Source organism: Haematobia irritans, chromosome 4 (genome assembly GCF_050003625.1).
Source record: "Haematobia irritans isolate KBUSLIRL chromosome 4, ASM5000362v1, whole genome shotgun sequence".
NCBI classification, from domain to species: Eukaryota; Metazoa; Arthropoda; class Insecta; order Diptera; family Muscidae; genus Haematobia; species Haematobia irritans.
The window spans coordinates 220392399-220418095 of NC_134400.1; the positions used below are offsets into that span (position 1 = coordinate 220392399).

A 25697-nucleotide genomic window follows, 5' to 3' on the forward strand; every position below is an offset into this window, starting at 1 on the left:
AATAGCTTTATTGTTTTTCAAAAATTTCAGATTTCGAAAAATCCCTCGAAATCTCTGAAAGCCCTTATAAAATCCCTCAGTCCCGAATTCAGAAATTCCATTCTCTTTTATGAAGAAAAATCTCCTATTTTGGGGGAAATCCCCAATAGTGTAGTGACAACATTGATTGTGATAAAATTCTTCTCTATCCAAGGGCCCACAAATTCACCTGCTGGGCTTCATTTATGACTCACACACATGTAGACACTCCACACGCACACACATCACTCTTATTGAGCCTCCCTACCACCACAAACGATTTTCTCATAACCTACCACTTAACATGGTGTGAGAGTGCATTGTGTTTAACAGCAGTGTAATTTTTATACTGCAATCTGCATTATTTTAAAATGTTCATAAAATTTTATGTTATTAAGGTACGAAGAACTAAATTGTTGTTGGGCCCTGTGTTTTTGCCGTTTGTTGCTGCGCATTCATGAATTTCAGGCATTTTCACACTTGCACATGCTAGCTTCAATGGAATACTATCTGTGTGTATGAGTGAAAAACAATGCCTACTTTTAGGTGGGCGAAAATGGGAAAGAAGTATGAGAATGTGTTTACAGGTCCTTATAATATAAGAAGAACTTTGAATTAAATGTTTTTTTTTTTTCTTTAACACTTCGAAAGGGAAATTTACAAATTTTATGGAAAGACATCAGATATTATAGTTTTAAACAGGGCTGTGGAGTCGAGCCAATTTTGCTCGACTCCGACTCCGGGTAATATAACTAAATCTAATTTTAATACAACTAATTTGTAGTTCTATTGTGGGGGTACCGTAAGTGGATCGATCGTATTTATTTATGTGTGCAAAAAACAAGGTCTTAATTGCACATTAGATGCCAATTGAACTCTATATTTCAAATTTGGGGCAATGTTTAATAAATAAAATAATAATATAAATACCCATCATAATATGAGAAGATGCCAACAGTATATGTATTTGTGGACCAAAATTATTGATACTATCTCAAATCCTTTAAATTTGTTGCGAGCTGTATAAAGGTTTATATTCCCATATGCATGAATTTGAATCTGAATCGATTTAGACAAAATTGTATATACTTCTACAAAATCTATGTACATAAAATTTAAATCTAACATTATGGGACGTAACACAATTTTAACAAAAAATAAAAATGCAAGGAAAGTCTAAAGCCGGGCGGGCCGATTATAATATACTCTGCACAACTTTGTATTTAGATCTACATTTTGATAAAATCTCAAATCAGACTTCTACAAAATCTCGGGCAATATTTGGGAAATATTTATAATTGAAAAATTTGAAAACCTGAATCATTTCAACAAGTTTTCGACTTAGCAGTGAGTATCAGTGAGCATACAATTTTGGAAAAATGTGTGTCTAGTAAATAAAATTTTGCAGAATTTTATATAGAAATAAAATTTTGCAAAATTTTCAACAGAAACAAAATTTTGACTAAATTTTCTATAGAAATAAAATTTTGGCAAAATTTTCTATAGAAATCAAATTTTGACCAAATATATAGAAATAAAATTTTGAATAAAATTTTTATGGAAATAAAAGTTGGCAAAATTTTTTATAGAAATAAAAGATTGAAAAAATTATCAATAGAAATACAATTTAAAAAAAATTGTGTAGCAAACAAAATTTTGCAAAATTTTCTATAGAAATAAAATTTTGCAAAATATTCTATAGAAACAAAAATTTTGACTTTATTTTCTATAGAAATAAAATTTTGAGAAAAAAAATATTTCTATAGTAATAAAATGTTGAATACATTTTTTACAGCAGTATCAGTGAGCATCAGTAAGAAAAAAAATTGAGAAAATTTGCTATAGAAATAAAATTTGACAATTTTTTCTTATAGAAATAAAATTTTGGAAAAATTATCAATACGAATACAATTTTAGAAAAATTTTTGTGTAGTAAATAAAATTCTGCAAAATATTCTACAGAAACAAAATTTTGACTAAATTTTCTATAGAAATAAAATTTTGACAAAATTTTCTAATAAAAAATCTATTACTATAAAATTTTGGCAAAATTTTCTATGGAAATAAAATTTTGACCAAATTTTCTAATACAAAAATCTATTACTATAAAATTGTGGCAAAATTTTCTATAGAAATAAAATTTTGACTTAAAGTTTTATAAAAATAAAATTATCAATAGAAATAAAATTTTGAAAAAAATGTTTTGTAAAATTTTCTATAGAAATAAAATTTTGCAAAATATTCTATAGAAACAAAATTTTGACTCAATTTGCTATAGAAAAAAATATTTCTATAGTAATAAAATTTTGAATAAATTTTTTTTAGAAATAAAATTTTGACAAAATTTGCTATAAAAATAAAATTTTGACAAAATTTTTGATAGAAATAACATTTTGACAAAATTTTCTATAAAAAACAACTTTGAAACCATTTTCTGTCAATACTCCACATATGTATATGGCCTTTAAAATTTAAAAAAAAAATACTTTCGATTGTTCGAAATATTTCATATAAATTGATATGGGCATTAAAATGGATCGATCCAGCCCATCTGCTAGTCTAACATTCTAGGAAACATAAAAATATAGCCTTAATTGGAAGTTGATTTTCATTTACAATCATGTCGTACATTGATCGAATGAATAACGCAATGGAAACTAATTTGCGTAAAAACTTGCTTAGTTACAAAAATGTGAAGTGTTTAAAAAAAATTTGGTTTAGCCGGAGTCGGAGTCGAGCAAAATTTTTACGACTCCGACTCCAGCAAAATCTTCAGACTCCGACTCCACAGCCCTGGTTTTAAATACATGTTTTATCTGTTTGGTTTTTTCTATTTATATTTAATAGCTTCCAAAAAAGTAGTTTGAATGTCCAACTTGTTATGCGAAAGTATTGCGAACTGGGCTTGTCATAGGACGGAAGTTAGTTTTGGGGTCGAAACTCCTATTCAAATGTTTATGATATGATCGTAATATAACTTCTCGAGATGTTCTTTATCAGTATGAGTGAAAAAATAAAGAACACATGTTCAAATTTCACCAGCGGTAATTTTTTTTTATGAAATATATTTTCAACTGATTGTTTTTTATGTTTTACATCGTTTTTATTTTGTTATTTTCAGCGTATACAGTTTTTTTCCACTTGAACTCAATAATAAATTGAAAATTCTAGTAATTTTCAAAACATTCTCAAACGAACTTCAATGGTAGTGAAAAAGTAAATAGACCCTGATTTACATTCCGTGGTCGTGAAATTGTTAAATTTATTTTCCTTAATTTATTTCATTTTTTTCACATTTAATTGTCCAAAATTTGCATTTCACATGAAACGGCCAAATAACTTATTTTCTAAGACTGGCCCAAATGAACTTCATTTGTAGTGGAAAAAATGACAGAGGATCCCGGGATGCTCTTAAAAAGAAATGTTTATGGAACAACCTCCAATTTTTTTGCTGGGTTATAAAACATAATGCATGGAGGATGCTTTTAAAAAGAAATTTTTGTGGAACAACTTCCATTTTTTTTGGGTTATAAGATATTACAATATTCTGTACCTCAACGCCCTATAGACTTTTTGAGATTTTGAGTTTTTTACCATTACAGTTACAATGAGCAAAACGAGTTGTATAGAAAAAAAAAACAAAGGATATAAAAGTAAAACAAATAAATAAACTTTATATTAATATTTGCATACACAGAAAAAAATATCACCAAAATATTTCCAATTAAAAAGTTAATTGAAGTTGAAATTTTTTTCAATTAATAAATTAATTGATACAATTAACTTTTTAATCATGATAGAAACATTAAGTTAATTAAGTCAATGATTGAAAATTTTAAAATTTGTAATTAAAAAATTAATTGATACAATTAACCTTTTAATCTAATTCGGAAGACTAATTAAAAATGTATTTCAAACAATCATTTGTTAATCCAAATAAAAACTCTAAGCCAATTCAGAAAGTAATTAAAAAGATTTACCTTTTTTTAATTAATAAATTAATTGAGTTTTGCAATCAACATCAATTAAATTTTTAATTGAATCAATTAAAAAGTTAATTGAAATTTGCTGAAAAAATCAATTAATTTTTTAATCAAGAATTTTTTCTATGCCCAATTAAAACTGTGATTGATACTATCATTTTCGTGATTGAAGACATTTCAATTAAAAAATTAATTGGATCAATTAATTTGGTGATTGAATCAGAAAAAATTTTTTTGTGTGTAATGAACTCACATTTTAAGACAAGCATTTAAATAATTTGCCCATGATACTCTTTCAACTTTGGCTTGAAAATTAATATAGAACGGATTTCCTTTAAGTATGTTGGCACATATTGTTAATATTCTATATAATTTTGTATAGCCAGCATATAGACCTATCATCCAATTTGACTTCCTGAGCTTCTAGACATCGCGATTTTTATCCGGTTTACCTTATATTAGAAATCTAGAGGTGTTTCAAAAAACCTTCGTCAAATTTGGTTTATGAAATAAATTTTATCGACTCGCTTTTTATCGACTCTCCCTTTAGAATCTCAACTTTAGATGGGCTCTAGACTTGTCCCTCCATTGCAATAGAATTTATTTAATCGCAACACTTATTGTTATTATATTTAAACAGATCATTTGAAATATTTACCACTTTTCCATTTAAACGAGTGTTAATCATACCTGAAATAGCAGAAAATACCGAATGTTATTTATTTTGTAGTATGAGTTTGCATATGCAAAAATTTTCAAATCAAAAATTCCAAACATCAAGTACCCCATCAATATTCATAAAATATTTAATTTTGTAAATTCCTCAATAGCACGATGTAGTATTTTATGTCGTTGCATTATCCAATCCATTTGAGAAATATATGAATTTTTCCCAACTCAATATCACCATTTTAAAGTGGCCATTTTACAAAAATTCCCCTGAAAATTGTGAACATACAAAAAAAAAACCAACTCAAAAGCTATGGCTTTCAATTCACAGTAACTGTGCTAAGGGAAATTTTTCAATCCAATTTAAGCGGAGTTGCAGCAGCAATTTGCACCAGCGATTGAATTACAAGCTACTGAAAATAATATAAAATTAAAGTTAATGGCCTGATGACAGTGTCTTTTAAAAAACACTTTAAAAAGTAACCGCGTAGAGAGTGACAACCGTATTACCCCATTAGGTAGTATCCATAGCAATGGGCGGGCAGCCATACAGTCATGGAACCAAACAATAATGAAACGTTAAAAACTGCCCAGGGAATATTAACCAAACGACAGATGCGGGTGATTATGTTCACGTTGAGACCATCATATACCAGAGAACAACAAGGCATGGAGCTAGCAGCTTCTTCACCGGCACATGTGAGACCAAATGATCTCACAACGAAAATGCAGACCAGTGCATATGCAATGAGAGTGCAAAGAACTAAAGAAGATTATGTAGTAGGACTTGTAGTGCAAACAATAAATGAGGACGATATGATGGACATTTTATAAATTGGATTTTATTTACCTTCGTCTGGATATAAGAAATTACTATGATTATTGGAATATTCATGAAAGTGTCTTTGTCTTTCGTTATATACTTATAAGAATTTTTAAAATAAAAATCAAATACAATTATATGAAATAATTTTTTAATTAAAAGAAAATAAATTAATTTAGATTATATTATATTACATTAAATTAAAGGTAACACAGATTTTTTTCTGATTTAATCACGATATTAATTGATCCAATTATTTTTCCAATTATGTTTTAATCCAGAATTACCTAATTGATTTCTTCGTCACTTTCAATAACGTTTTAATAAATGTCCGCAGTTTAGTAGGAGCAGCAGGTCACTCTTACTTATTTTCTTATTTTGGCTTGAGGCCCTTTTTAAAAAAAATCCCTTATACGATCAAACGATCAAAAGTCCCTTGAATCAAAACGATTCAATGTTAAATTTATTAATACTAAAATTTTTAATAAACAAAAAGTAAAAAAAGAAAGTATGCCTCCGCTCCTTTCAGAATGTCTTTCGATTTATTTTATATGAATGGTAAAGGTAAAATAATTAAGTTTTTTTATACCCTCCACCATAGGAGGGGGTATATTAACTTTATCATTCCGTTTGTAACACATCGAAATATTGCTCTAAGACCCCATAGGTTAGGTTAGGTTAGGTTAGGTGGCAGCCCGATGTATCAGGCTCACTTAGACTATTCAGTCCAATGTGATGCCACATTGGTGAACTTCTCTCTTATCACTGAGTGCTGCCCGATTCCATGTTAAGCTCAATGACAAGGGATCTCCTTTTTATAGCCTAGTCCGAAAGGCGTTCCACATTGCAGTGAAACCCTCAGAAATGTCACCAGCATTATTGAGGTGGGATAATCCACCGCTGAAAACTTTTTGGTGTTCGGTCGAAGCAGGAATCGAACCCACGACCTTGTGTATGCAAGGCGGGCATGCTAACCATTGCACCACGGTGGTATATATATTCTGGGTCGTGGTGAAATTCTGAGTCGATCTGATGGGCCATATCGGTCCACTTTTAGGTATAGCCCCCATATAAACCGATCCCCAGACATGGCTTGCGGAGCCTCTATGAGAAGCAAATTTCATCCGATCCGGCTAAAATATGGTACATGGTGTTAGTATATGGTCTCTAACAACTATGCAAAAATTGGTCCACATCGGTCCATAATTATATATAGCCCACATATAAACCGATCACCAGATTTGACCACCGGAGCCCCTTGGAAGAGCAAAATTCATCCGATTCGGTTGAAATTTGGTGCGTGCTGTTAATATATGGCCTCAAACACCCATGCAAAAATTGATCGAAATCGGTCCATAATTATATGTAGGCCCCATATAAACCGATCCCCAGATTTGACCTCCGGTGCCTTATGGAGAAGCAAAATTCATCCGATCTGGTTGAAATTTGTTACGTGGTGTTGATACATGGTCTCTAACAACTATGCAAAAATTGGTCCACATCGGTCAATAATTATATATAGCCCACATATAAACCGGTCCCCCGATTTGGCTTGCGGAGCCTCTAAGGGAAGCAAATTTCTTTCGATCCGGCTGAAATTTGGTACATGGTGTTAGTATATGGTCTCTAACAACCATGCAAAAATTGGTCCACATCGGTCCATAATTATATATAGCCCCCATATAAACCGATCACCAGATTTGCCTCCGGAGCCTCTTGGAAGACCAAAATTCATCTGATTCAGTTGAAATTTGGTACGTGATGTTAGTATATTGTATCCAACAACCATGCAGGAACTGGTTCATATCAGTCCATAATTATATATAGCTCCCATATAAACCGATCCCCAGATTTGACCTCCGGTGCCTTATGGAGAATCAAACTTCATCCGATCTGGTTGAAATTTGGTACGTGGTGGTAGTAATTGATATTTAACATCCATGGTAAAAGTGGTCCATAAAAGTCCATAATCATATAAAGCCCCCATATAAACCGATCCCAAGATTTGGTTTTGGAGCCACTTGGAGGAGCAAATTTCATCCGAGTCAGTTGAAATTTGTTACATTGTGCTAGTATATGGTCGTTAACAACCATGCCTAACTAGGTCCATATCGGTCTATAGTTATATATCACCCAATCACACAAAAATTGGTCCATATCAATTTCATATATATATATATAGCCCACATATAAGCGACCCCATATTTCAATTCTGGCTCTCTACGTACCGTGCAAAAGTCCATATCGTTTCGTAATTATTTGTAGACTTACCTATACATAGTTTTTTGGCTAATATATACCACGTATGGACTAACTCACAATTTAGAAAACGATGTTAAAAAGTTTTAAGATACCACAACCCAAGTAATTCGATTGTGGAGGATGACATTCTTTCGTAGAAGTTTCTACGCAATCCATGGTGGAGGGTACATAAGATTCGGCCTGGCCGAACTTACGGCCGTATATACTTGTTTTATATTAAAAACTTAATTATTTCACCTTTCGATTAAATAATTTTCTTGCAAAAATGTAAGATTGCATAATTTCTTAGTATGGTGATATTATTTTTCTGTGAAAACATTGTAATACAACGAAACTGAACTAATGGAATTTAATTTAAATTAATTTGTTTTTATTTTGTTGTTGTTAATAATAATATATTACTTTTAATTTTTCGCCCCACTTCAAGGTACATGATTTTCGAATGCAATTAAGGCTAAAAGACGCCTGAAGGTATGCAACATGAATATTGATGTCTGCATGTCTCTCTCATACACACACACACTGATATATCAGACTTTCATTATTTATATGCATTGTGTGCAAAAGGTGACTGGACGAAGGAAGCCAATAATTGTGGTTCTTGGCTTCGGTTTTCGAAATTAAAAATTTAAAATAAAAAGGAAAGAAGGCAAAAGAATAAGCCACCATATGACCAGCTCTTGGACATACAGACATACAGACACACACATATACACACTTATTTAAACACTCAATCACAGCATTAAAGCCAAAAAGGATGTTAATTGTGTTCGACTCAAGTAAGTGGAGTGTATAAGGAATTTAGCTTATGGACATACTACCAACATGATGCCATGATATCCACACACATATACACACACATTCACATTACACAACCACATTCGTAAAGAACTCTTTAGCCAAGTGATGGAGTATGTTTGTGGTATTCACAAGATTTCATAGAGCCTATATTGGGATATGCCAATTTATTGTCCATAAACTTCCTAAATTTATTTCCAAGTCTGAATATATTTCACTTGCTTTTCTTCTTCCTCGGCCTTAAGACCAATATATAATGACCTATTTAATTTCTCCATGCTTCCAATTTTAGTGCAGTTCATTTTGACAATCAATATTTGTCGAAACGGTAATTAAAAGAAATATTTATTTTATTTTGTTTTAATTTTCAAGCTAAGTATGCTCTCACTGACTGCTATGTGTATGTGATGCAAGCCTCATAAAACCCAAGTTGTGGGTAAATAAAAGTGATCGTTTGGAAACTTTTTAATCATTTCATTCGCCTTGCGGCAGCTAAATAAGTGTCAGCGTAAATATGTTTGACTGCAATAGCAAAAACAAAAAAAAAATCCATTAAAAGTGTTGCAACATTGTGTTGCGGGAATGTAGAAAAGCTGTTTTCGTGATATTTCAAGGTAGTTGAGAGGATGCACTGTGGCTTAGAAGAAAAAAAGGAGTATTTGTTTGGTCTTTATAGCTATAAAAATGTATGTAGGGAAAATAGAAGATGAAATCTTGGCCTTTTCCAAAATTTCCCAAAAAGTGGCACAAAGGGTCATTCGAGTTTTGGACTTTTTCTCTAAATAAAAAATGCGAAAAGTCGAAGTCGACTCTTTGTAATCTTCAAATTCGACCAATTGACTTCTGTAGAAATTGAGATTTTTTGAATCGAGTCAAGTCGACAATCTTTTTGATGCTGGCCATAATCGACTAATTGACGTTTAACGAAAAAAAAAATTAAAAAGTTGTAAAGGGAATATGTTTTGGGTATTTCTATGACGACAACTCATCATAAACTCGAAAGTCGCAGTCGATTTTTAAGTAGTCGCAAAAGTCGAAATCAACTTTGGAAAAATTATAAATGTCGAAAGTCGACTTTTCGATTTTCATTACAATTCAAGACTCATGAAATCATCCAAAATTTACAAAAAAAAAAAAAAAACCAAAACAAAAGCAAAAATAGAACAAAGTGTCATTCGACTTTTCAACGTTCAAACTAAAACAAACGCAAAATGTTGAAGTCGAATTTTTGTAATCTTTAAGTTTGACTAATCGACTTTTTTGTAGAGATCGACATTTTTTTACATAGAGTCAAGTCCAGAATCGAACTTTGATGATAGCCATAATCGACTAATTGACTTTTAACGAAAAGAATCGAAAAGTCGAGTTGTCAAGGAAAAGTGATGTGGATATTTGTGACAACTCGTCAAAACCTCGAAGGTCGCGATTTTAAAAGTCTACTTTTTGATTGTTACTACAATGCAATAACCATGAAATCTTCCAAAATTTGCAAAAAAAAAAAAACAAGTAAGGAAAGTCTAAAGTCGGGCGGGCCGACTATATTATACCCTGCACCACTTTGTAGAACTAAATTTTGGATACCATATCACATCCGTCAAATATGTTGGGTGCTATATATAAAGGTATGTCCAAATACATACATTGAAATATCACTCGATTTGGACAGAATTTGATAGACTTTTACAAAATCTATAGACTCAAAATTTAAGTTGGCTAGGATGGAACACAATTTTAGTAAAAAATATGGGAAACATTTAAATCTGAAGCAATTTTAAGGAAACTTCGCAAAAGTTTATTTATGATCTATAGCTCAATATATATGTATTAGAAGTTTAGGAAACATTAGAGGCATTTTTACAACTTTTCGACTAAGCAGTGGTGATTTAACAAGGAAAATGTTGGTATTTTGACCATTTTTGTCGAAATCAGAAAAACATATATATGGGAGCTATATCTAAATCTGAACCGATAGCAATCAAATTTGGCACACATGACTATATTACTAATTGTACTCCTAGTGCAAAATTTAAACCAAATTGGGCCAAAACCCTGGCTTCTGGGGCCATATAAGTCCATATCGGGCGAAAAATATATATGGAAGCTATATCTAAATCTGAACCGATTTCAATCAAATTTGGCACACATTACTATACTACCAATTGTGCTCCTTGTGCAAAATTTCAAGCTAATCGGGATAAAACTCTGGCTTGTGGGTCCATATAAGTACATATCGGTGAAAGATATATATGGGAGCTATATCTAAATCTGAATCGATTTCAACCAAATTTGGCACGCATAGCTACAATGCTAAATCTACTCCCTGTGCAAAATTTCAACCAAATTGGGCAAAAACTCTGGCTTTTAGGACAATATTAGTCCATATCGGGCGAGAGATATATATCGGAGCTATATCTAAATCTGAACCGATAGCAATCAAATTTGGCACACTTGACTGTACTACTAATTGTACTCCTAGTGCAAAATTTCAACCAAATTCGGCCAAAAATCTGGCTTCTGGGGCCATATAAGTCCATATCGGGCGAAAGATATATATGGGAGCTATATCTAAATCTGAACCGATTTCAATCAAATTTTGCACACTTGACTATACGACTAAGTGTTATGTTTGTACAAAATTTCAAGCAAATCGGTATAAAACTCTGGCTGCTGGGTCCATATTAGTGCATATCGGGCGAACGATATATATGGGAGCTATATCTAAATCTGAACCGATTTCTTCCAAAATCAATAGGGTTCTATTCTGACCCAAATTAGGAACATGTGCCAAATTTGAAGGCGATTGGACTTAAATTGCGACCTAGACTTTGATCACAAAAATGTGTTCACAGACAGACGGATGGTTATATCGACTCAGGGACCCACCCTGAGCATTATTGCCAAAGACACCATGTGTCTATCTCGTCTTCTTCTGGGTGTTACAAACATAAAGGGTGATACGGTCAAAATTTGGTCAACATAAACATGACGTATTTCTTTCAATTTTGCATTTAAAAAACCTGAACACCCCTCATTTTGAAGGTGTGTGTGTGTGTAGAATGTTGCTCCTATTTTGATTTTGGAATTCACTCTTCAGTTGTCAAAATGCCGTCCAAGCAAGAAGAGCAGCGTATCAAAATTTTGCTCGCGCATCGCGAAAATCCGAGCTACCCGCACGCAAAGCTGGCAAAATCGCTAAAAGTTGCCAAATCAACCGTTACAAATGTAATTAAAGTGTTTGGGGAACGTTTGTCGACAGCCAGGAAGTCTGGATCGGGGGTAAATCGAAAACCGGAAGCCGCTGAGTCGACAAAGAAAGTTGCCGGTAGTTTCAAGCCATCTGTACCTGTGGCTTGAAAAGCAGCATTTTCATAGCTTCCGGGACTGTCAACCAAGAAATTTACGTGAAAGAGTGTGTGAATAAACGTCTGCTGCCTTTCCTGAAGAAACACGGTTGTTCCGTACTGTTTTGGCCGGATTTGGCATCTTGCCATTACGGTAAAAAGGCCATGGAGTGGTACGCCGCCAACAACGTGCAGGTGGTTCCCAATGACAAGAACCCACCCAACACACCAGAGCTCCGCCCAATTGAGAAATACTGGGCTATTGTCAAGCGGAACCTAAAGAAGACCAAAAAAACTGCTAAGGACGAGCAGCAGTTCAAGGCAAACTGGCTTTCTGCGGCGAAGAAGGTGGCTGTACAAAATCTGATGGCAGGTGTCAAGCGTGAGGCCCGGCAATTCGGATTTGGAAAAGCGAAAGCCTAACTGAATATTTTTCCTGAATTTTATACTAATTGAACTTGAAAAAGAAATTTAATTTGATTTTTTTAAATAAACGATTTCACAGATGTTATATTCGAAACGCACTGATTGGTGGTTGAAGTGAAACTAAAACTATTTATTTGAAATGATCTTAACATTACTATTTACATGTTGATATTTTTGGTACTAAAATTATAGTTGTAATTTATGGTATTGATGGTACGTAAAATCAAAGCTTATTAGATATTGGTTAATTATAAAGTATTTAGATAGCTTTCAATATATAACACTACTCCCCTCTGAAAATTGATAATACATACATAACATAAATTTCAGAAATTCATTTCTTTTTTAGAATTCATTAACATTTAGAAATTTTGAAAATATAAATCTTATTACAAAAGAACTATTTATTCCCTCTAAATCAGTTGGTTCGTAGCGAGATACTTCTCGACGAATTCTGGATGATCTTCGAAGTTGTTGTTGTAATTGGAACTTTCTTGAGAGCTCGACAAATATACACCTGCGTCTGTAGAATTTGATTGCTGGTTGGAATGTGAAGGTGATAAAGTTAATGGATCGGAAAATTGCTGAGCTTGTATATCATCGTTATTTGATTGAGAGAGATCAGGATCGATGACGACTGTATTTCGTGGTTTTATTTGATTATAATGTCGCCTGAAATATCCCGTTTCTGTTTTTATTATGAAAATTATTCTGCCAATTTTTGCTGTTATAATTCCAGGAATCCACTTTTTCCCTTTTGCGTAATTTCTGATGAAAACAGTGTCATTTATTTGGTATTTTTGTCGTTTTGATAATTGCTCGTAATTTTTTTCAGGTGTTTCCAAAAGTTGAGACCAAACTGTACGAACTGGTCGGCCTCGCATCAATTCGGCTGGAGACTTGCCCTCGGCATTTGGTATGAAACGATACGTTGACAAAAATTTGTGTACCGCATCTTTGATAGAAAAATTATCATCGATATTCTTTTTGACAGATGTCTTAAATGTTCGGACGAATCGTTCCGCTAATCCATTGGAAGCCGGATGAAATGGAGTAGTTTTGATGTGTCGTATTCCAGTTGTTGTGCAAAATTTTTCAAATTTCTCAGAACTAAGTTGTGGTCCATTATCGCTTACGATGGTGTTTGGAACGCCTTCAATGGAGAAAATTGCTGAAAGCGCAGAAATTGTGTCTTCAGTTGTGATATTTCTCATTGCTGAAACATAAGGAAATTGCGAATACGAATCGACACAAATGAGCCACATATTGTTAAATATTGGTCCAGCAAAATCTACGTGTACACGTTCCCAGGGTTTTGTAGATTTTGGCCAGTTTTCGTATTCCTTGGCTGGACTTTGGTTATGAACTTTGCAAATTTCACATTCTGAGGCTGCCTTGGTAATGTCTGCATCTATGTTATTCCACCATACATGTTGTCGAGCTAGTTGTTTCATTTTAACAACTCCCCAATGTCCGTCATGCAAAAGCTTCAAAATCTTTTCTTTCAATGAGCTCGGTATAACAACCCGAATTTGATCTGTTTCTACGCAAAGCATATTGTTATGAATTGTTAGATTATGCTTTCGATTAAAAAATGGTTTTAGATTGGATTGGTTGGTGGGAATAAATTCTGGCCATCCATTTTTAACAAATTTGTAGACTGTGCGCAAAGTTTCGTCATTCTTCGAAAATTTTTCAATCTCTGCTTTCATTGGAAAATTTTCCAAAGTTATCTGAAAACAAGCTTCCTCCTTGTCGAAGTCTTCGTCAGTACCAATAGGAAGACGTGATAAAGCATCTGCGTTTCCATGATCGGTGGTCTTCCGATATCTTATCTCGAAATTATATGCCATAAGAGTTATGGCCCAGCGCTGTATTCTATGAGCAGTCATTGTCGGTAAATTTTTATTTGGATGAAATAGGCTTACCAGAGGTTTGTGATCTGTGATGAGGATGAACTTGCGGCCATACAAAAATTGATGAAATCGCTTGACGCCAAATATAATCGCAAGTCCTTCCTTTTCTATCTGACTATATTTTATCTGGTGTTTGTCCAGCGTCTTAGACGCGAAAGCAATTGGTCTCTCCACGCCGTCAGGATACAGATGAGAAATCACGGCTCCTATACCGAAAGAAGATGCATCGGTAGCTAGAATAATAGGTATATCATCTTGAAATTGTGCTAATTGCGTTGCGTTAGCGATGTAATTTTTGAGTTCGTCGAAAGATTTTTGTTGTTCCTTTCCCCATCGAAAAGTAACGTTTTTTCGACGCAACATATTTATTGGAGCTGCGACTTCTGCAAAATTCGGAACAAAGTTGTGATAATAATTCACTTTACCCATGAAAGCTTCAAGTTCTTTAATATTTTTCGGTGGCTTTAAGTTTTTAACTGCCAGTACACCAGACTCGTCCGGAAGAATTCCCTCGGAACTTATTTGACGGCCAAGATACGTGATTTTGTTTTGTAAAAATACACATTTCTCTCGTTTACACCGAATCCCATTTGTTGATAAAATTGATAGAACTTTTTCGAGGCGCTGGAAATGTTCAGATAATGTAGGAGCTGATATTATGATGTCATCAAGGTAATTAGCACAACCCCGTATTCCTTGCAACAATTGCTCGATGTATTTTTGGAAAATGGCTGGAGCGCTTGCGATACCGTAAGGTAGACGTTGGTATTGAAATAAACCCAGTGGTGTATTTATGACCATTATTGTTTTTGATGCATCATCAAGCTCCATTTGAAGATAGGCATCCTTCAAATCTATTTTAGAAAAATATTTTCCATCTCTTACCGCATGAAGCAAATTCTCCCTTGTTGGCAAAGGATACTGTTCGACTTCTATCTGTGAATTAACTGCCACTTTAAAATCGCAACATATCCGAATCATATTGTTTGGTTTCTTTGCTAAAACTATGGGAGAAGCCCAATCACTAAATCTTACAGGTTGGACTATTTTTGCGGCAATAAGTCTCTCCAATTCCTGCTTAAATTGATCCATTTGCGCGAATGGTATAGGACGACTTCTGAAAAATTTTGGTTGCGCGTCTGGTTTAAGGCGTATGCTAGCTTTAAAGTCCCTTATCGTTCCTAGACATGGCGAGAAAACATCGCGAAATTTTTCACAAAGTTCATTTACACGTATTTGTTCTTCATTAGCTATGGAATTTATTTTAACAATTTGAAAACCGAATATTTTAAATAAATCATGACCAAACAAATTGTCACCAGAGTCCGTGTTAACAACAATTAAAATTACGTCCTTTTCACAATTTCCGCATTCCATTTTCGTATGCAATTCGCCAAGTAATGGTATAATTTTTTTACCGAATCCGTACAATACTCTATTTGTTTTTAATAATTTAGGCTTATTTAACAAATTATATGTCTGTAAATTAATAATGGAAATCGACGCGCCAGAGTCCATTTGAAATCTTATTGATCTATTATTAATTATTACATCAATTACACTTTTAGAATTTTCCGAATTCACCTCAACATTAATATCAAAAATTGTATCGACCACATCTATGTTTCTTGTACGTTCTTTTGTGTCGATCACATCTATGTTGTTTCTGTATTTTGCATTACGCTATATTTTTTTTTTGTTCATTTTTGTTTTCATTCTTTGACATACATACAACCGCTATGTGTCCCTTTCGTCCACATTTATTGCATACAGCGTTTTTGAATTTACACTCGTCGCGTTTGTGCGAGCTAAAACACCCCGAACACGATTTATATTTTTGCGTTTTTTTGTTTACATACGGTTGTTTCTTTACGTTGTTGATGTCCATCAATTTTTCATTAGGAGTTTCTTTGATCGCTGCCACTGTTCTTGTTGTTGTTTCGAATGATTCTGCTATGAGTAATACATCGGAGAGTTTTGCATTCGGCTTTTGCAATGCTGCGGCGCGGACAGAATCGTGTGGTGTGTGTACGATGATATGATCTCGAATCATATCATCAACGTAGTTGCCTGCACATGCCTCTGCACTACACACAAACTTACATGCTCTCGCCAAACCACGAAGGTCTGCGACCCATTCCTTATATGTCTGCCCGCTCTTCATCTCTCGTCTGAAAAATGAATATCGCGCTGCTACTATGTGGTGAGTAACTGCGAAATGCTCTGTTAGCTTTTCAGTCAATTCTTTGTATGTTTGATTCTCAAGACTAACTACACCAAACAAATTCTTGAGCAAATCAAACACCTCAGCACCACACCAGGAAAGAAAAAACGATTTTTGTTTGTCTGCCGACATCACTGCGTATGCCACAAAATGTTGTTCTAATTGCTGTATGTATGAGTCCCACTGCTGCTGCTCCTTATTAAATTTGTGAAACGCAGGTACCATTGGCTGTTGAGCTGAAGGTTTGGCTTCTTGTGCAATTTCTGTTTTGCCTTCCAAAATAGCTTTCATCCACTGTTGTTGTTGTAAAAGTATGTTCCTGGTAAACTCTTGCTGTTGCTGTAAAAGCAACTCAAATCCTCGTGTGTCTGTAGCCATTGTTGTCTTGTCTTCTTACAGTTGCCGTTTTTGTTGTTTTTTTTTTTTTTTTTTTTTTGCTCGTCGCCACTTGTTATATTCGAAACGCACTGATTGGTGGTTGAAGTGAAACTAAAACTATTTATTTGAAATGATCTTAACATTACTATTTACATGTTGATATTTTTGGTACTAAAATTATAGTTGTAATTTATGGTATTGATGGTACGTAAAATCAAAGCTTATTAGATATTGGTTAATTATAAAGTATTTAGATAGCTTTCAATATATAACAACAGATTTACACGCGTTTTCCCTTGACCAAATTTTGACCGTATTACCGTTTATGCACTAACTTATAATACCCTGTTCCACAGTGTGGCGCAGGCTATAAAAACAGTGTCATTCGACTTTTTGTCATGAAAAAAGGCGAAAAGGTCGATGTCGAATTTTTGTAATTTGTTCGACTTTTCGAAGTCGAATTTTTGTAATCTTCTAGTTCGGCCAAAAGACTTTCGGTTGTTTTAATATCGAATCAAGTGGCCATAGTCCACTTTTATGAAAAAAATATCTAAAAGTATTGATTGAGTTGAAAGGAGAAAGAACATGGTGGTGCTATTTATGTGCTAACCACTCGTCAAAAAGTCGAATTTTCATTAATCGCAAAAGTCGAAACGAACATTAAAAAAAAAACTGGTAAGGCCACAAACCACTCTATTTTAAACAGGGGACACAAACAATGACATGTTTTTATTTACATCAGTTTTATATAAAATTTCTGATATCTTAATAAAAATTGATACTTCAGTGGAGTAACCAATTTTGTCCACTATTTAAAGGTTTTATTAAAGTTGTTGCATACTTTCAGGCACCAAATGAATCCGCTTAGGTTATGTGGCAGCCCGATGTATTTATCAGGCTCACTTAGACTATTCCATTGTGATATCACATTGGTGAACTTCTCTCTTATCAATGGATGTTAAGCTCAATGACAAGGGACCTCTTTTTTATTGCCGAGTCCGAACGGCGTTCCACATTGCAGTGAAACCACTCAGAGAAGCTTTGAAACCCTCAGAAATGTCACCAACATTACTGAGGTGGGATAATCCACCGCGGAAAAACTTTTTGGTGTTCGGTCGAAGCAGGAATCGAACCCACGACCTTGTGTATGCAAGGCGGGCATGCTAACCATTGCACCACGGTGGGTCCCAAATGAATCAGCTTGAAAACATTGCACACAAACAATAATGTTTTCTCCGAAACAACATTTTTGAAGTTGTATTCTTAAAAGTAAAACCAGAAAGAACTTTACAAAAAAGTGGCACGTCATAACAACAAGGTGGCATACAAAAGTAAAAATGACATTTGTAGGCCCATTAAAAAAAAAAGCACAAAAATATCAATGTCAACGGCAACGACAACGAAGTTGTGGCGGCTTTCTTATGGCGGAAGGTAATTGTAATTTTTTCCCCCCTATTCTCTAAGTTTGCAATCCCATCTAGCCTAGTGTCCCTTGTTCACACAAAGTTGGTGACTTCGAAATTGCATCACGTGTTAAAGGATTAAAACGTAGCTATTTTAGTGGAAATAAATGCCAACGGGTAAACACGGCATCGCATCATAACACAACAAAGTTCAGAGGCATTCTAGGACAATAAACGAAGCTCAAAAAACAAACGAAGTGGACGACAACGAGAAAAGTTGAAAGTAAACAAAAATAAAAAACGGAATGATAAACAAAATAAAATCGGAAAACATTGAACAAACAAAACAACAATGGGATACGGTATGGAAAAACTGGCAACAGAATCAAATCAAGGAAGAGCATAGAGCAGCATCAAGAGCAATAACAATAACGAAGCAAAATTGCAACCTGAATATAAATGTGGCCTTGTTTGTTGGGCTCCCTAATTTTTTGTTTTTGTACATGACTGCCATAGGTCTCTTTGCAAGCGCCTAACAGTAAACACAAATATGCCACTAGGAGAGAGTAATTGTGCGGCATCACGAATACATGAATGCCATGAGGATGCGAGGAGGATACACAATGCAAGAATGTGCGGCATTCATATACGCTATATCCAAAACAAATAGGGAAAGTATGACACAAGTTCACGTGAACTACCACACACACACACAAATAAATACCACTGCAGCTGTTCTACTACAGCCGCATTTATGCTCTCCTCGTGTTTTTGGATGACTGGAAGACGAATATCGAACCAGAGACAACGAGGAATAACGACCGACCAAACAATGAATATGGGTGCAAGTGTGTAGCGTAGTAATACTACAAACGCACACAGATTCGCACACACATACACACTGTCATACGACACGGAATCTAGTAACCCAGATCCTCAAAAATGTGTGTCATCTACAATTTACAAGAATTCAGGTTGCAACACAAGAATTTTTGTTATCATTTTGGGTATTGCTCTTCTCCGGTCCTCTAGCTGTTTAGTCCTTGTTCGTTGACAAAATGTTGTAACAACGAAGGAAAAATAGCAATGTAAACCGAATAAAATAAAAAATAAAATAAAATTTAGAATGTGAAATATGAGAATGAACCCGGGAAGAATATTTAAGAAAAAAACGTTTTTCTATGCTCATAATAGCAAAATGAATATATTTTCATTAGCATACTTTTAGGAATACCTATTCATAGGAAAAGTAAAGCATACTTTTATATGCCGGCAACCTTATGGCAAGGGCTGGAGAGTATATAAATTTGCCTAATATTTTCTTGGAAAGATTTTTTAAACATTTTATAGCAGTGCTATCACTTGCAGCAACATCAAGACCAGAATTTTGAATATTTCTTTTGCAGATACCGTAGAGAGTGAGACAGAGAGAGAGAGAGGGTAAAAACAAGGGCAAAAACAAAAAGTTCAGTGCAGTGTAATTTTAATAAGATATCTTTTAGGCGCACATATATTATCATGGCATACTTTTGGGTGTCTGTAGCAAAAATAAAACATTTAATGGAAACCAAACACATTCTGCACATACACAAGACAATACAAAATAAGCTCTTCTACTCACATCAAATACAACATGAAACATGGACTTGAGACTAGCATTTACATTTTACAAGTTTTGTCCTTAAAAATTAGTTGGCTTTGCTTAAAACTCAACAACAATAGAAAATAAAAATGAGGAAGATGGTTGAGGGAGGTAGGGAGGTATACAAGAAAGCTTGGCTTCTTTGCTTACTTTAACACACACGCGCAAAAAAGAAAAAAATAAAACAAAATTTAAAAATAACAATTTCATAAACAGAAAGCTCGTGAGTTTCACATCATTTGTGTAGTGTTTTTGTATGATGCTCTTCACATTCAAAGAAAAAATCACATACTTGTGATGATGGAAGAGTACATTTCAAGAACTGCTTTTGTTCCTTTGGAGATGAAATAATTTTGCATAAAAGCAAAAAAATGTAGAAAAACAACCAACAAAGAAGAGAACAAACATCAAGTGGAACTTTAAGAGATTTTCAAACAAAACTAAACTAAGCTGAAAAATATAATGAAAATATTTTATTATTGTTATTATTAGCAGTTACACATTGTGTTGTAGCTAATGTTGTAATTTGAAACGGAGATGCGGCAAATGAAAGAAAAAAAAACCATAACAAAGGCCTATTATTGTGGAGATGCTTGAGCACTTAGAGAGGGAAAATAAATGACGGCTACCAAAGTTCTTAGACAAAGTTTAACGACATATGATGATGTTAAATGAAAATTTTCTTTCAAAGACAGGAAGTTTATTACAAAAGATCACAATAAAAGGCCTTAGAAACCTGGAGACATGGTTATTTGTTTTTGTTGATGATGCAAAAACGAATCCTTAATGGATTCTTTGATAAATCTCATGTTCTTGGAGAAACGTCGAACCATTATACCATCAAAACTCTTTCCGTGTGCACTAAATTCCTCACTGGTATATCTCCTTCTTTCAATCTGGTTGCAGTCTCAGACCCATACACTGTCTTTTCTGCATCTGCAATTTTCAACTACGAGGTCAGTTCGGAAACTTCGTTGGGTTGCCAGATCGAAACAAAATTTAACATGTGTTCATAGCAGAGATGGATGTTTCCAAAACACTTAACTTTTTTCTGTTTATACCGCGCGTTTTGTGCTAACAGGTTGGCTGATAAGTCCCCGGTCTGACACATAGATGGCGTCGCTAGTATTAAATGCATATTATTTTTATATAGTACCAACCTTCAAATGATTCGTGTCAAAATTTGACGTCTGTAAGTCAATTAGTTTGTGAGATAGAGCGTTTTTTGTGAAGCAACTTTTGTTATTGTGAAAAAACAAATGGAAAAAAGGAATTTCGTGTTTTGATAAAATACTGTTTTCTGAAGGGAAAAAATACGGTGGAAGCAAAAACTTGGTTTGATAATGAGTTTCCGAACTCTGCCCCAGGGAAATCCACAATAATTGATTGGTATGCAAAATTCAAGCGTGGTGAAATGAGCACGGAGGACGGTGAACGCAGTGGACGCCCGAAAGAGGTGGTTAAGGACGAAAACATCAAAAAAAAATCCACAAAATAATTTTGAATTACCGTAAAATAAAGTTGATCGAGATAGCAGAGGCCTTGAAGATATCAAAGGAACGTGTTGGTCATATCATTCATCAATATTTGGATATGCGGAAGCTCTGTGCAAAATGGGTGCCGCGCGAGCTCACATTTGACCAAAAACAACAACGTGTTGATGATTCTGAGCGGTGTTTGCAGCTGTTAACTCGTAATACACCCGAGTTTTTCCGTCGATATGTGACAATGGATGAAACATGGCCCATCACTAAACTCCTGAGTCCAATCGACAGTCGGCTGAGTGGACAGCGACCGGTGAACCGTCTCCGAAGCGTGGAAAGACTCAAAAGTCCGCTGGCAAAGTAATGGCCTCTGTTTTTTGGGATGCGCATGGAATAATTTTTATCGATTATCTTGAGAAGGGAAAAACCATCAACAGTGACTATTATATGGCGTTATTGGAGCGAAATCGCGGCAAAACGGCCCCATATGAAGAAGAAAAAAGTGTTGTTCCACCAAGACAAAGCACCGTGCCACAAGTCATTGAGATCGATGGCAAAAATTCATGTTTTGGGCTTCGAATTGCTTCCCCACCCACCGTATTCTCCAGATCTGGCGCCCAGCGACTTTTTCCTGTTCTCAGACCTCAAAAGGATGCTCGCAGGGAAAACATTTGGCTGCAATGAAGAGGTGATCGCCGAAACTGAGGCCTATTTTGAGGCACAACCGAAGGAGTACTACCAAAAATTGGAAGGTCGTTATAATCGTTGTATCGCTCTTGAAGGGAACTAAGTTGAATAATAAAAACGAATTTTGACAAAAAAGAATGTATTTTTCTTTGTTAGACCGGGGACTTATCAGCAAACCTGTTACTTGTTCCCAAATCTAAAAAAAAATCCTTGCTGGCAAGCGTTTTACCTCAAATGAAGATGCAATTGCAGTTGTAAACCACTATTTTGAAGACCTTGAGGAAAACTATTTTAATCAAGGGATAGAATTGCTTGAAAAGCGTTGGACTAAGTGTATTGAAGTCTCAGGAGATTATATTGAAAAATAAAAATATTTTTGATATTCTAACTATTCTCTTTCATTGATGGGCTAAGAAGTTTCCGAACCGCCCTCGTACAGTCCACAACAAGTACAATCTCTGGAGTCATATATCCATTTACTACTATTGGTGTCTTTTGGTGCTTTTGACATACTCTCCAGGACACCCACTTTTTGTTCAATAATGTAAAGCAATATCAGCCAAATGGCAACCACCATCACGCTTATAAGACCATATCCCATATAAGAGCAATGGATTGTATAGCAACGTTGTCCATAACAATACCATCCAACTACGAGCGTAAAAAACCTAAACTTTTGGTCAAACCTCAGACCCATTGATCCAGTCACAGAACAGGGTAGAGAGGTTTCTCAACAGCAGGTTAGGTTAGGTTAGGTGGCAGCCGGATGCATCAGGCTCACTTAGACTATTCAGTCCATTGTGATACCACATTGGTGAACTTCTCTCTTATCACTGAATGCTGCCCGATTCCATGTTAAGCTCAATGACAAAGGACCTGCTTTTTATAGCCGAGTCCGAACGGCGTTCCACATTGCAGTGAAACCACTTAGAGAAGCTTTGAAACCCTCAGAAATGTCACCAGCATTACTGAGGTGTGATAATCCACCGCTGAAAAATTTTTTGGTGTTCGCTCGAAGCAGGAGTCGAACCCACGACCTTGTGTATGCAAGGCGGGCATGCTAACCATTGCACCACGGTGTCTCCCTTCTCAACAGCAACTCTTGGGTTTTCCAAGACCCAGATGGAAAAATTTTACTTGTTGACTTAAGTTTTGATGTGAAATTTTTCCTCATCAGTCTAAAAGATTATTTTGTCTAACGCTTATTTGTAACCAATTTTTTATTTGTAACCGAATTTTTAGCTGGTTGTTTTGTATCCATTTTTTAATGTATGGCAAATACTAGCAACGGCCTTAGCTAATAAATTGGTCCTTTAATTTTAGATAAATGGGTCAAATTTTATTATACTTTATTTCATAAAAAAAAATCCCACCTTTGACAGTACAACAAATACTATGGGAATGGGAACCCCCTTTTACGTTTTAATTAAAAATGTCTTAATAGCATATTGGATTGCAAAGTAAACACACAAAGTAGAAAACTTTTCAAACTAACTATCCGTAGTGGTGATGATGGTGGTGGCAGTGGAATAAAAAAAAAAACGAGTAACTAACAGCAACACAATCAAAGCCTACTTTTAGGCACCCTCAGAAAAATAGAAAATTTCATAGCCTACTTTAGGGTTTGGGGCAAAGGTTCTTAATGTAATTAAGTAAAAGTTTAGGAATATTGTTAAGAAGTTTTATTTACACTTCAGTGAAACCAAAACAACAACTTAAGAGTGATTTGTATAAGACAAGAAATTTGGAAATTTTTTAATGTATTTCTTGCCAACAGAAAGAAGCTAATTAACCTCAGGTTTATAAGACCCCATAGCTCTTCTTCATCTATAAATTTACTTTGTTTCTACCCTTTGTGGTCAAGGGCAATCTCTATTAGCTTCTGTCAGATGCTGGGGGCTAACCACAGTAGTACTCCAGTAGTTCTCAAACTTTAAGGCATATAATTTGAAAAAAGGATTTGATTTCAGTAGAATAAATATTTGTCTGAAACCAAGAAGAACTTAAAACTTAAAATCTAAAAAAAATCATTTTACTTAACTTTAGCTAGTTTAAATCTGGAGCTATACGACCTGAATACGATATATATTTTATGCTCCGTCCTGGATGGTTTTATGAACAAGAGTCTTTTTGTCTTTTTTCATTTTATATTTGGTTGAAGGGGGGGTTTTCAAATGTCAAGCTATCCCCTCTTCTTACCTTAACCACAGAGTGGAGGTCAATGTGTACGTGGTTTTAAGTTTGTCAGAATAAAAGATTTTCATGGGGAAAGTGAAAGGGAAATGAGGAGCACGTATCTTGACGTAATTATGTTTGACATTGTTCTTTTCACTAAGACCATTTTTGCCTCTTTCCCATTTGCTATTTCAGCTTAGAGGAGCTACATAGCTTTGTTTTGTTTTTTATCTAGCCTACGAGAGATTGGTAGTGAAAATGGTAGCACGTATCTCAATTTTTTCGGATGAGAATGGGAAACAAAAATACATAATAGATAGACTAGGTCTTCGCGAATATTATACATCCATTTAAGAGAAGGCTGAAAATTATTTTTTTTTCATACACGTAGTACAGACACAGGACCCTAGCGATTATATTCGAAGAATAAGTCAAGATATATATAGCGAGCATATAATATTTTCATTACGATTATGCTCTTCTAGTAGTTTAGCTCAGTTAGATACAATGGCATCCCGTAGAAACATTCAGTCCATAACAGGTAGGCTGATAAGTCCTCGGTCTGACACATAGATGGCGTCGCTAGTATTAAATGCATATTATTTTTATATAGTACCAATCTTCAAATGATTCGTGTCAAAATTTGATGTCTGTAAGTCAATTAGTTTGTGAAATAGAGCGTCTTTTGTGAAGCAACATGTGTTATTGTTAAAAAAATGAAAAAAAGGAATTTAGTGTTTTGATACAATACTGGTTTCTGAAGGGAAAAAATAAGGTGGAAGCAAAAACTTGGCTTGATAATGAGTTTCCGGACTCTGCCCCAGGGAAATCAACAATAATTGATTGTTATGCAAAATTCAAGCGAGGTGAAATGAGCACGGAGGACGGTGAACGCAGTGGACGCCAGAAAGCGGTGGTTACCGACGAAAACATCAAAAAAATCCACGAAATGATTCTGGATGGCCGTAAAATGAAGTTGATCGAGATAGCAGAGGCCTTAAAGATATCAAAGGAACGTGTTGGTCATATCATTCATCAATATTTGGATATGCGAAAGCTCTGTGCAAAATGGATGCCGCGCAAAAATTCATGAATTGAGCTTCGAATTGCTTCCCCACCCACCGTATTCTCCAGATCTGGCCTCAAGCGACTTTTTCTTGTTCTCAGACCTCAAAAGGATGCTCGCAGGGAAAAAATTTGGCTGCAATGAAGAGGTGATCGCCGAAACTGAGGCCTATTTTGAGGCAAAACCGAAGGAGTACTACCAAAATGGTATCAAAAAATTGGAAGGTCGAAGAAGAAGAAGAAGAAGATGCAAGAAGCGTCTTTGAAGGCCTTACACTATGAGGACTCATTTCAAACGCAAGAAGAACTTGACAAATTGTTGTAAGTTACACGTTTTCTATCGATTGAAACTATTGGGAATATAACAAAATCTAGGAAATTGGCTACCGCAAGAGCTAAAGCC

General features: G+C 34.7%; 2 protein-coding genes across 6 annotated transcripts in view; both read right to left on the bottom strand.

Annotated features, from left to right (window-relative positions):
• Nucleotides 1-25697, bottom strand: part of app (Palmitoyltransferase app) — a 540773-nt gene that overhangs the window by 218039 nt on the left and 297037 nt on the right. The window lies entirely within an intron of this gene.
• On the bottom strand, nucleotides 15915-17099 carry LOC142234723 (uncharacterized). Its single transcript, XM_075305892.1, has one exon. The coding sequence runs from the start codon at nucleotides 16836-16838 to the stop codon at nucleotides 15915-15917; it is 924 nt and encodes a 307-aa protein (XP_075162007.1). The 5' UTR covers nucleotides 16839-17099.

Bases quoted from the DNA above. Each gene is read 5' to 3' on its own strand.
- LOC142234723 (XM_075305892.1), bottom strand. From the start codon at position 16,838: ATGGCTACAGACACACGAGGATTTGAGTTGCTTTTACAGCAACAGCAA.